Genomic DNA, 13,143 nt, shown 5'->3' with positions numbered 1-13,143 from the left:
TTCGAATCGGCAATCTGGGTAAGTGCAATTAAATTAATTTTTATTTTTTTAGAATTAAAAAATGGTCGGTTTTTCCCAAAACCAATTCCCCAACATGTTTAATGTTAACGATATTCAATCACAACATGGTAGTGTTAGCACCAATATAGATGCTATTGATATTGATGGAACTTCCACCCATAGTACTGATACTAGGGGAAAGAAAAAGAAGACCACCAAGTTGATTAGCCTGGTTTGGAAAATATTTCAAGTAGAGGAGGTTCAGGGGAGGGGAAAAAGAGTTGTTTACCAAAAATGTAGGAAATACTTTATCTATTGTAGCAAGGGTGGTACTGGCCATTTGGGCAGAACATTTTCTCACCTATGAGGTAAGGACTAAAACACAAATTGGACAGGGGGTTTTGGTACTTTTAAATATTCTTAAGAAAAAAATGAGGTAAGGACTAAAAACATAAATGTTAAACAACCATTTTTGTTAGCTGAAGATACTAAACTTGAAAAATGGTTAAATAATTCTGTAAATCCATAATTTTTAAAAAAAAATCTAAGAATACTATTAAATGAGATGCTTTAAATTTTTTTTATTCATATAAACAAAATTTAATTTATATCTTATCAAATCTTAATTCTAAAGTTGCAATTACTTTTTATATTTAGACTTTTAAATTTAACATAAGTTATATTTGTGTTATCGACCTTTTTATTGATAAAAATTGGCTTTTAAATAAAAGAATTTTAAGTTTTACTAGGCTTGAACAGCCACATACTGGCCAATTATTGCTGCAAGTGTTTTAAATACTTTGCATACTTATGGAATTGACAATAAATTATTTTCTATTAGTTTTGATAATGATAGTAATAATGTTTCAACAATAAATATTTTAAATCTCAATTAAAACCATGTTTAAATGATAAATTATTTCATATTAGATGTGCATGTTACATCTTAAATTTATGTATTCGGGATGCTTTAAAAATTCCTATTGATATTATCTAATTAGTTGTAATTTAGCTTATCAATTAAAGATGACCAGTAATTGTTTTGCAAAATATAGAAAGAATCCACAATTTAAAAGTATTGTTGAAATAATAAAAAATAATTTTAAAAAATTTCGGGAGAACATTTCTCCTCTTTATTGCTTAGCTACAATATTAGATCTTAGGATTAGGAAAGATGGTTTAGATAGTTTACTTGAAATATATTGTGAAAATATGAATATTGAAATTGGAAATGAAAAAGAAGAAACTAATAGTTTATTATTTAAAATGTATAGTTTATATGAATCTGAAGTAACACGAAATAATAAAAATTCTACAACAATTTCATTTAATTTTTATTTAATAAGAGGCGGAAATCTACTATCTCAACAACAAGTTCATTTACTGAATTTAATTTTTATTTACAAGCAAAATTTTCTATTTTAGGTGATTCTTCCTTCACCTCGGAGGGAACAAATAATTTTGATATTTTAGCCTGGTGGAGTGAACATGCAAAAAATTATCCAGTGCTCACCACCATGACACGTGATATACTAACCCCTCTGGTGTGTACAATTCCACTAGAGTCTTGTTTTAGTACAGATACTAAGGTGTTGGATGACAAGAGAATTTGTTTTAATGATGAAAGTGTAGAGATGTGCATCTTTTTTAAAGATTGGTTGGATGCTAAAGATAGATTACAAGGCAAAGGAGAGCATGACACCATTTGATGTTTCACCTGAAGCAGATGATTAAAGTCAAGAACAATAGGAGCAAATGATGAAGTCAATATTTTTTGTATACTCAATAGTTGTATAGCATTTTTTTTTTCAAATTATTGTAAATTTTTATTTAATTTATTTGATATTTTTAATAACGTGATTTTTTTATTTTCAATTTGTAACTATATTGTATTTTTATATTTTATTATTTTTTTTGATTTTCCAATTTTCATATTCCATTCATCCAACCATTGTATGCTTTGTATCAGTCAAATTCAAATGAAATAAAATTCTTATTTTTCTTCCCGTTTATTATTCACTTTTAGTCTTTGTCTCTTTGACTTCTTATTTTGGTTAAGTATTTTTTTTTATTTCTTTGTTAGATTTCTTATTTTCTCAAATAGTTCCCAAAGGAAAGTTAAATATTTTTGTTTTACTTAGCAAAAAAATAAAAAAAGAATCAGTCTAGCCCAATTCGGCCCGCGCCCAAGGCCCAGTCTATCTTGGCATGGGCCTGCACGACACCCCTCACCCCCCCAAATCATCCCTTAGGAGGGTGGAACTACCCATGATGACCCACGACTTACACCTCTAGCTAGGGGTACAACTCAGGTTGGCCCGAGTTTTATAATGCTTCTGCCTTTAAGCTGGGCCCATTCATATTTTGATAAATTTCAACCCGAGTACAAAGTGGACCTTATGCTTTTTTCATGGTATTAAATCACTTGCTTTTGCCTCCCAAGTCATATTCTAATTTTCCTTACATATAGTACAATACTTTTTCTAACATTAATAACTCTTCTTAAAGGTGATGAAAATGCATCTTGCCTGGGACTACTTGGTACTACTCAGATTAGGTGCCAACCTACCCACCACACAATTGGTAGGTGCACCATTGTTTAGACATTATCATCCATTGTCAAAATCAATTGTACGCTACAATTAAAAGGACCAAAAAGGTTTTTTAATGGGTAATTACAAGACCCCCTGTATTATGGGGTTTGTGACAAAGACCCCTTTGTACTATGACTATGAAACAAAGACCTCCTTACGTTAGCCTTCGGTCCAAAAAGGTTGTTACAATATTTTTTAATCTCCATACTATCCTTGTAATAACTAGATGAGAAAAACACTATTCATCTTCCCTAACCTTTCGATACTACCCTTCCGTTCCTTCACATTTCTCTCTCTCCCTCTCTCTCCTCTCTCCCCTGATCTCTCTTCTTGCCCTTCCCCGACCTTTGGTCCATTGGGTTCAACATAGAATTTGTCAAGTGGTATACCAATATGAGCACCAGCAACGATAAAGTTCATCGTTCAAAACCACAGTTGATGACTTTGGAGACTATAAGCATCTATCTGGTGATAGAGGATAAGCTTTGCCTTTTTAGCTGTTGATGTACTCACTTAAGATTTATGGGTTCTGGGGCATCAGAAAATTTAATGGATTCTTGATTGTATTGACCTTTTTGATTTTATTCGAGAATCCTTTACACATACATGATGATCCAACAGGCGCACTGGGAAAGGATCGAAGCCAATGTTGGTGAAAGATTGGATGAAGTAATGGCTAAATTTGAATGGGTTCAGTTTTATCCAGATGCCAAATGCTTTCGTATCTCAGGCAATTAACTTTAGATCCCCTCTTGCTCTTGTGATAACGTTGTCGTGCAGGATAACCTTTCTAAGAGCTTGAAGTTGGGCGATCTTCTCGGTGATATGGATAGACATTTGTTGTTGGGCTATCAAGTATTGCAGTTTCCCATGATCGTGGCATCGTCGGCGACAGTTATAGAGACGAGATTGAAGACGAAGAAGAGAAGAAAGAGAAAATGAGAAATGGGTTTCATCCATCCTTTAATTTTGAAGAGTTGGGAGAGAGAAGGAACGAGAGAGGACACTGAAGGAGGGGAAAAAGTTTAGTGGGGTATTTTAGCAATTTAATGCATTCTGTTATCTGGCTTAATGGTTAAGGGGGGTCTTTGTCTCATGGTCATACATGGCGGATTCCACTTTTATAGTGGGTCCCAGACTTATGGTGAGATGTGCAGTTTTAGATAAAGTTGGTAGAGGGTTGGCAGAAAATCTCAACTCAATGGGGAACGAGTTCAAACTTCAAACAGTTGAATCTTTCAATGGGTGGGTGGACATGTACCACGTGTACTGATTTGTTTGGGGTCGAGCGAGTGAGGACGGATAACTACTCAATACCGACGTCAAAAATTGTTTCTAGACGGCGTAAATGGTTTAAACCCTGCTGAGTAGAGTGTTTAATCGCTGATTAGCCAAACAGAGCTCTCACCATGACTTCTTGCTGAATAATCAAGGCCCAATCAAATTTTTAGGGCAATGAATGATGAAAATAATAGGTAAGCTATCAAGATCACACCGTTTGATAGACCAACTGGTTTCCAATTTGAATCGATCTAACTCCATCTTGTGGTAGATAAACATTCTTTTGACTTTTGACTAAGCAAGGGGAACAAGGATCGTCATGGTGTGAACTCAAAACTAAGCCGGTCACTGAACAAATTGATAACGGAAGAACCCGTTGCCATTTGCTTTATGGAACTTCTTAGGGCATGTTTAGAATCAATACTGTTTCTTTAGAGGTGTTTTTTGAAAAAAAAAAACAGTGCTGCATTGGTATACCGCTTTTGCATAAATGTTTTTTATTTTTGAAACCGTTGATTCTGCATTGATTTTTCTCAATGCCACATCAACATAATGTTGCTAGCAATGGTAAAGAATGAGAAAACACAAAAAGTACATTTTCAGCTTAGACCTCATCCTTTCCAATTTCTAAAGCGTGGTTTGAAAAAATGTTTTTTAGAGAATATGTAACTGAACATCAGACATGATCTGAAAAAACAGATTTTAGATACGGCACTAAATGTAGTACCTTTTTTTTTTTTAGAGAAAAATGGCATCTAATCAAAAAAAGAAAAACATAGACAAAGTCCTCATGACACTTTGGCTGCCTTTGGTTGCAATGTAAACGCAAATATGTACATTATATATTTACCTATTTTTTGGTTCATGAATACAAATACTGTTCACATTTTAAATCATTTTTGCATTCATCTTGTTTATTTGAAATCAGTGCAAAGGTATGGGTTCATCATTAAATGCTCCAACTATCTTATGCTCTAATGCTTTAACTTTGGCCAAAAAATTAATTATCAAAATAATACAAAATTGTATCCAAAAAATAGGTACAGTAATACTCTCTTCTCAGAGTGTAAAAGTGTCAAAAAATACATTTTTACTCTGATAATCATTACTTTTTTACGTATCAAACAAACGCTCGCAAATGCTTTAGCGTTTGCATCGCAAACAAATGGAGCCTTTATAAAATTTATTAACAACTGTATTTTCTATTAAAAGGGAGAAAAACATAGACAGAGGTGCAAAAAAACGATGCATCTATTAAAAGGGAGTGTAGATTTGCCACCCGCCTAACACTATGGCCGCACATCTCAACATGACTGTCTTACATCCATCAACGTCAACATATACATACTAAACATATCTGAGATGTGTGCCTATAAATCATGTTGGACTTGATAGCATCGTGTTTGTGAGTCCGGATCTGTTCCTCACAGCATGTTCCGGCCATACATCGAGAATATTCCCCATACTTGTATTTATTATTTACGGAGAGATATTCCCAATATAGGTTGTGATGTGACTGTGAGGCACACTGTGTGAGGAGAAGATCCCAATTCCCTATTAATAACATATCCGTGCTCATTAAAGGGAGCTTGGTAAAGAATTTGGGGTCCCCTTAAGTATTTCGCTTTCTAATTAATTTGCACTCTGTCAGTGGAGCAAATTTAAACTGAAGGATATGGCAAAGTATTTAAATTAGAGTTTGTGTTGCTAGACCTTGTTTGTTTATGGTGGAAATCAGAACTATACATAAATTTTGCACATGAACAAATTTCACATCTCTTTATTCTACAATTTACACCTAAGCTAGCTAATGCAAAAAAATTGTATTTGTCTAATTTGCATTTATTTGGTAATGTAAATTTTGTATACAAATAAATTTACTCTCATATAAAGTGAGGACCAAATCATAAGCCTGGACCACATCATTTTACTTCTCTCAAATTTGAAAGACAAAATGATGAAGCAAAAGTAAACTAGAATTTACATGTAATCTTTACATTTTACTGCATTTACACTGATACAAAATTTTACTGCACTCACTGCATTTACACTGATACAAAATTTTCTTTGCACCGGAAACAAAGTGAGAATAGTGATTTACTTGATAAGTTGACACCGGACCGCTAGATTAATGGCTTCCCCTGTGGTACCGCTAGATTACTTATAAAAGCAGTAATACGATATTTTTTCAAAATAGGAATAGATCAGCGCCAAGATTCTCTCAGTTCATTAGGTTGGTGACTTAGCCCATTAATGGAGACATCAATAGTTTGGACTTTGAAGTTCATGGCCTCTCAAGTCAAGTCGAATATTTGGTTGTTTGAGCTTTGACTCACTAAAATTCTAAAAAACTTGAGGTCAATTTGAGTTAGAGACTTGATCTTGAATTCGCTTGTCTCAAAAGTTCATATGTTTGAATTCAGTTTGGCTTGAGCTCAAATGTGAGTCAAGTTTTCATTAAAAAAAATATATACATAAAAATTACTTTTTATTTTACATATAATAAAAAATATTTTATTATGTATGTATGTATATAAGCTCGATTAGGCTCACAAGCCGAGTTTCATTAGGACCGAACTCAACTCAAAGCTTAATTTAAAACAAGTTGAATTGAGCTTTTCATGAATCGAGTTCGAATAATTGGTGAAAAGCTCCATCCGTTTCCACTCCTAATGGCCTACCATGCAACCCACAATTAAATAGGATCTAGACTAGTCTTTTGACACAAACATGGCAAAATCTATTGTGCTTGTCCATTCTATTAATGCCAACATAAATATAAACAAATCAATAATAAAGTAACACATTACATTGACATTTTTAACATAGTTAAAAGCCTTTAATGATAAATATATTTTGTGAAGTATAAACCAATAAACCAATGAAAAGTAAATAGACCCTAAAACACATTTAACATAATTGGTTCAAATTTCAATGTAATATGCTGTAAAAATTTTGAAATGCCCTGTAGTTGGATTCCATAAATGCATACGGAGATTAACTAACTAGATATTTAGGCAAAGAATGATATCTATAAAAAAAATCCTAGATGGGATTGGATGTTTGAGAATTAGATATGTTAATTAATAAGAAATCCCGCAATTGTGGCATGTGGACCAATGTTTTAAAAATTTATACGGAAATGGAATTGCTTTCTCCTCAAGGTCATAGGTTAGTGGTTCAATTGTATTAGGTAGAACAGGTTGATCTGTGCCATCATACATGTGACAAAAATATTTAAAGTATAAATAGATTTATCTCTTTAAATAAACATTACTTAAAGATAAAAGAGAAAGTTCAAATGCTATTATACCTTGAACATGCATGGAATTGTTCATTTTAACTAGATGAAAAGATTTATAATAGATGGGATGACAACTTCGTATTCTCCTAAGAGTCCTATGCAAGTAGTTAAAAAATTATACTAGTACCAACAAAAGTTAAATAATAAGCAAAATTTGTTTACAAAAGATATCGGTCACCTCTTGGATGAATCAAAGCATCCTTGTAAATTTTGATGAACACCATCTGATTGGTCACTTCCTGATTGACTGTAAATTTTTCTGATATCATGTCTATGTCTTTTTAGTATCATAGTCGAATCCTATTTAATATCATATTCCATAAATCATATAATTCTATATTATAAAATTTGTTTGTTTAAAACCATTATTTTGTTGATTCCAAAAACATGTATTGCTTTTTAAAACAAAATCAACTTAATTTTTCATTTAAAAAAACGGAATGTGGCAATTTCAAGGGAGACAAAACCGAGGTAGGTGAAATTTGAACATCTGTTATTTATGTAGAGCTATTTTATTTATTACAAGGTTCCTGCCTGTTTTTGGGTAGAGCAGGGTTCTTTTCTTCCCGCTGATCAACTGGAAAGAAAATTAGGGTTTTATTATTTATTAGTGTAAGGTTATGATAAATCTTGCAGAGTTCATCTGTAGACGCAGGTACCCACGTCTTACTTGCTGTTAGAAGTTAAAATCTTGTCTTTTGTGTATACAAATGTGTTTGTTTTGTTGGTTGATTTTGGTTTTGGCTTTACTTCAGTACTTATTACTGAATGCTCGACATAGATCAGGTTCTTCTTCTTGGATTTTTCTTAATCAGTCTCTCGACTTTTTCTTCTTGACTTTTTCTGTAGGAATCTTTCGATTCTCGATTATAAAACAAGAAAATATCTCATTTGTTTTTTTCTTTCATATCCTTGTATTATTTAAAATTTGGATATTATTCGCATGCCAATCACACCTTTATTCTTCGCGATCAAAACTAAAATTAAAATCAATCAACAAGTATAAACGAAAAGTAAGATTTCAATTTGACTCCCGTTTTCTCACAAATCAACGAACTAAGGCTGTGCTTGGTTAAAGTTCTATCCAGAGAATCACCTTTTGAAGAATAGATTTTGAAACAGACATGGTTATATATTAATTTTCATAATACGTACCCAAATGATCAGAATTAATTCTCTGAAACCACATCAAACACAGCTTTAATGGACAGTCGCCACTCACAACCGCCATTGCAATTTGCAACAATCAGGCCAACAGGAAAAAGCAGGAATATTTCTTAATTGCTGTAGCAAAAGAGAAAAGGGAAAGCTGCTAGCCTACCTTCATTTAGTATAAATAAAGAAAAGACTTACTTATCTTTAGGTTGCAGAGCTTCTTCCATCCTCTTTGCCATGACTTGCAAAGAGGAGTGAATATAAGAAAGCAGAGACTCCAGAGCCCAACCTTCGATCGGATCAGTGACAAACGACCACTCGATCTCACACCCATGCTCACCCTCATCCTCGACGTCGTCTTTCAGTGGAAATACCTTGATCGTGGCCACATATGAGTTGAATCCAATGTTGTTCTCGGTGACCTCGTAGCTAAACCACCTCTCCTTCGAGTCGATGGCTACCAGTTTCTCCTTAGCCCAACTGACCGTTTCCTCGCCAGTGGCAGTACCAGACGAGATCGAGTTGCCGGCGGTATACCGGATGCAACCAGGTTGCCCGGATACGCCTTCCACACGTTCACAGATGTCGCAGGCCGGAAGCCATTTATGTATGCTGAAGAAGTCCTCCAGAAGAGGCCAAACTTGGTCTGCAGTCGGGCCGGTTAGATTTGCAGAGGCCTTGCCTTCCCACTTCAACTGTGCTTGAGCTTGATCTGCCATTGGATATACTGAGAGAGAATCTGATGAGTGTTGCTTGTAACTCGTACATATATAGAAGGACAGATGCCAGAGGCCCAGAGCTAGACAGCCAAAGGTTCTTTTCTTATTTATTATGTATTTTTTGTGTAATGACTTATATGTCCTTTTATTTTTGTTTTATTAGGTTAAATTTCTTAAAACACCCATATCATTTATTTAATTGATCAAGTATATCTCTACTATTTAATTATTGTCTAATACTATTCCTATTATTCCTATCATCTCTACCCGCCATCGCTGAAGGTTAACAGGGTGGGTTTGTGTTGACATTCAATTCACTATTGTGAAGAGAGCTCAAGTTGTTGGTTCGGTTTGCTAAGGTTTAGGGTTTTTAGACTTTGAAGATTCCCAAAACAGGCAAGAATAGAATTGTTCTATAAAGATTTAATGATCTAAGATGCCAGAAGAAGCCAAAACCCTAGTTTTCGAATCCATCTAAAAACTAGGGTTTCGAATCCATCCAGAGCTTCAACTCCACACGCCGGTCGATTTACAGGGTTTCGGAACCGCCTACGATCTCAAATCATTAAATCCCGTTGTCTTCACAACTCTCTTCCATCTTCCTCTCCCCTACCCTATTTACCCATCTATGCCTAATATCAAGAACATCTGCAACAGATGTTGGACCAAGCTTACTTTCTTCCATCCACCATTGTTCCCGAACTTACTCTCATAATTGGACGGAGTGCCCAATCGTTCACCCAGGTGAGAACGCTCGTTGGAGAGACCGAAGGAACTGGAGAGTTGTGCTCTTATGGGAGTTATGAAAATGAAATGAAGAGGGAGAGAGAAGAAGAATAAGAGAAGTCCAACAATAAAGCTTGAGTTCTACATTTCTGGGGAGTCTCTTCACAATACTCCCATCCTTTTCATTAGATATTGGAGTGGAAAAAATTTTTCTTTGTAGTGATGTCTAGTTGAGGTCGGCCATTACATTGTTTCCCTAAACACTCAAGGTTCAAAATTTCTTAATGTATTGGCCCATATCAACTGATACGTATATAGGCTAGCACAGGAAATACTACAAAATCATTTGCATCAGGTTTTTTTGATGTGTCGAGCCTATATCGTGGTTCCATTAGGGGTGTATCGGACTTGTATCAGGGCATATCGGGGTGTATCGACCGATATAGTACGATTTCCTATAGGCAAAAGACGAATTAAAATTCTTTGAGAAAAAAGGCTTCTAACTCACTCTAATAACTTTCTTTCTCTCTCAAACTCATCAAATCATCCCTACACATTCTTGGGTTGTAATTTTAAATAATTTTTTTATAACTTATTGTAATTTTAAAATATTTTTTCTAATTTTTAATTCATAGATCTATTGAAATTTATTATAAATTATTTATTTTTGTAATATTTGTTTTTTTATAATTTTTTTTGTGATCTAACAATAATATTTACCATGTTTTAAATCTATGGATGATTTACCACATCCATAAAATTATTCTTTTGTTACATTTTATTTTTAATTTTTGTAATAAAAAATAAAATAATTATTTGAATAAGAAATAAATAATTTTTAAAAAAATTATAGAAAATGTTTCATTAAATTTTGTAAGTTGATTATGACATATTTTTTCATAAAAATCACTAAAACATATGATTTGTATGTATATATAGCTCATTTAGGCCCTATATTTAATGTAATTGATGTATATTTATGATTTATTGGAGTATCTAAGTGTTTTCATGCATTTCTATGCATATCTTAATTTTTCATCCATATCCATGTGTATCTAAGGCGTATCCCGATACATCTCTTAAATTTGTCTTTCTGATACACTTAGCGTTTTCGATACTTTAAACCTCTGTTATTTTTTTAAGTCTTTAGTTTCTTATTATATGTTTGTTCTCTGTCTTTTAGGCCTTGTCAGTTCTTCTCTATCTTTGAGTGATGTCGGTCTTAGAGATTACCAACTTCGAGCCCGCTCCCTATCCCTTTCGAGCTGATACTAGTGACTGGCTCAACCATATAAGAGCACTTTAAGGCAAAACCATCTCTCCCAAACGAAAAAGGGCATTTTTGAACATAAAAGGGTAAATTAGGTACTTTCGAAAGTTATAACATTCATGTGATGGCACATAACAGTTTATGACGTAACATTTAACGGTAAGGGAAGTATTAGTCAATCACCAGAAATACTAAGAGTAAAATTAGACAATAATCAAACAGTAGGGGTATACTTAGTCAATTAACTAAACCATAAGGGTAGTTCAAGAAATTTACCCTTTTTATTTTGGGTTTTTTTTATGTTGATTTAACTTTTGATATTTTCTTTATGCATATTTGAGGGTTAAACTCATGAAAGGAATTTCATTCATACTTCTTGAAGGTTTACAAATAAGACAAAATAAGAACTTTAGATGATAAAATTGTGTTTAGTAGAATTATAAATTTGATGACATTTTGGTAAAATAAATATTGTGTTTTAATTCGGTCTCTTTCTTAACAAAGCCCTTATAAATATTTGCCCTATGAGGTATAAATAATTTGCCCTATTTTTTATTTGTTGAAAGTGAAACTTGTGCATCTGATTCAAAATTTCAAATACAGAACACATATGATTATATATATATATATATAATCAGGTACTTGAACTTTATTCATAAATAATCGAATTCAAATTGAATCAAGTTTGAGGTTTGTAATACTCGGTTTAAGTAGTTCATGAGCCTAATTTAATATATAATAACATAATAATTTTTAATATATTTTTATTTATAATATAACTAAATAAATTTATAATAATTTTTATAATTTTTAATATTAATTAATTTATAATCAAGTCAAGTTGATTTCATACTTAGGTTGTGTTTGGAAGTGATGTAAATCAAGAACAATGTAAAAGATTTATGTCAGTTTTGTTTTTATCGGTGTTTGGATAAATGAAAATCGATGTAAAACTCCACTCTGATTTAGATTTATTAGCATTTGAATGGTGTAAAGATTTATGTCACGAATCGATGTAAAACCTCATTAAATATAAAGTTTTACATAAACTTTATCGATGCAACTACAGCGATAAAAATTGATGTAAAACATTAAACTTTTCACATCGCACTTTTCAGAATTACATCACACTTTTACACCGATAACGTTTCACACCTGACGAAGGAAGATTTGGCCCGATCTCGCAAATCACGCCACGTGGCAAAAAACAAGTAACTCGGCACTTACCGAGGGAACAAACACCAAAGGGAAGAGACCAGCGGCTCAAACTCCCTGCAAGGTGCCCGAACTCCCTACTTAGTGCTCGAACTCCCTACGAGGAGCCCGAACTCTCCCTTTGGCTTGAGTCGCACAAAGCAGAGACTCGAACTGGCCCATCCTATGACAGTTCGGGGCCCCCCTTATCCGAACTCAAGACTTCGACTCATGCACCGCTCCGGGCACTTCGCTTCCGGAGCATTGAACTGGACGAACCACACCGTACCTGACACCGAAGGAGTCCGTATCCAGGGGCGGCGCACCTGACTGACTTGGGATCTGATGCCTGACGGCCGCATTTCAAACGGCCACCTGCCACCGTCACCTGTCAACCGCTACCTCCAGTTACAGAGACGGCTTCGACAAAAAGAGCAGTGACGGTTCTGCCCAGCAGAGGCTATGACGCCCAAACTGGCAGAAGCACGGAAATACTCATTCCCGACCTGACAGGAGTCTAGGAGTGAGTGCGCGAGGTGGTTATAAAAGGCTCTCCACCCCCAAAGAGGAGGTATGCAAACTTTGCGCTATCTGGTTTTACCTTGCTTTTGAAAGATTCTAACTTAAGCTTCGGAGCCTTTACACCAGGTTCCCCCTGGAGCTTCCTCATCTCCTCCGTTTCAGGTTCTCTGCTACTCAGTTCAGAGGCAAAGTCGTTGACAACTAAGACCGGTCGGATTGCGCATCATCAATTGGCGCCGTCTGTGGGAACGCTTCAAAAAAGCCTCCCTCCAAACTCTCATACCCCCTTTTCTTCTTCAAAAAACCCAACACTCATGGCCTCTTCCAGCAACGCCGGACGTGGCACAGAGACAAACACCACCGGGGAACAACTTCAAG

At 34.4% G+C, this 13,143-nt stretch overlaps 1 protein-coding gene across 1 annotated transcript; it reads right to left on the bottom strand.

Moving 5' to 3' along the window:
* Positions 1-8,286: 8,286 nt before the first annotated feature.
* Positions 8,287-9,897, bottom strand: LOC104592073 (lachrymatory-factor synthase-like). Its single transcript, XM_010251228.3, has one exon. The coding sequence runs from the start codon at positions 9,051-9,053 to the stop codon at positions 8,529-8,531; it is 525 nt and encodes a 174-aa protein (XP_010249530.1). The 5' UTR covers positions 9,054-9,897; the 3' UTR covers positions 8,287-8,528.
* Positions 9,898-13,143: the final 3,246 nt, after the last annotated feature.

The sequence above is a fragment of the Nelumbo nucifera genome, chromosome 8, assembly GCF_055504915.1.
Source record: "Nelumbo nucifera cultivar China Antique chromosome 8, China Antique-T2T, whole genome shotgun sequence".
NCBI classification, from domain to species: Eukaryota; Viridiplantae; Streptophyta; class Magnoliopsida; order Proteales; family Nelumbonaceae; genus Nelumbo; species Nelumbo nucifera.
Note: the sequence above shows the minus strand (reverse complement) of the source record. Positions and strands in the feature narration are given on the sequence as shown.

Excerpts from the sequence above, each read along its gene's own strand:
- LOC104592073 (XM_010251228.3), bottom strand. The coding sequence starts at position 9,053 with ATGGCAGATCAAGCTCAAGCACAGTTGAAGTGGGAAGGCAAGGCCTCT.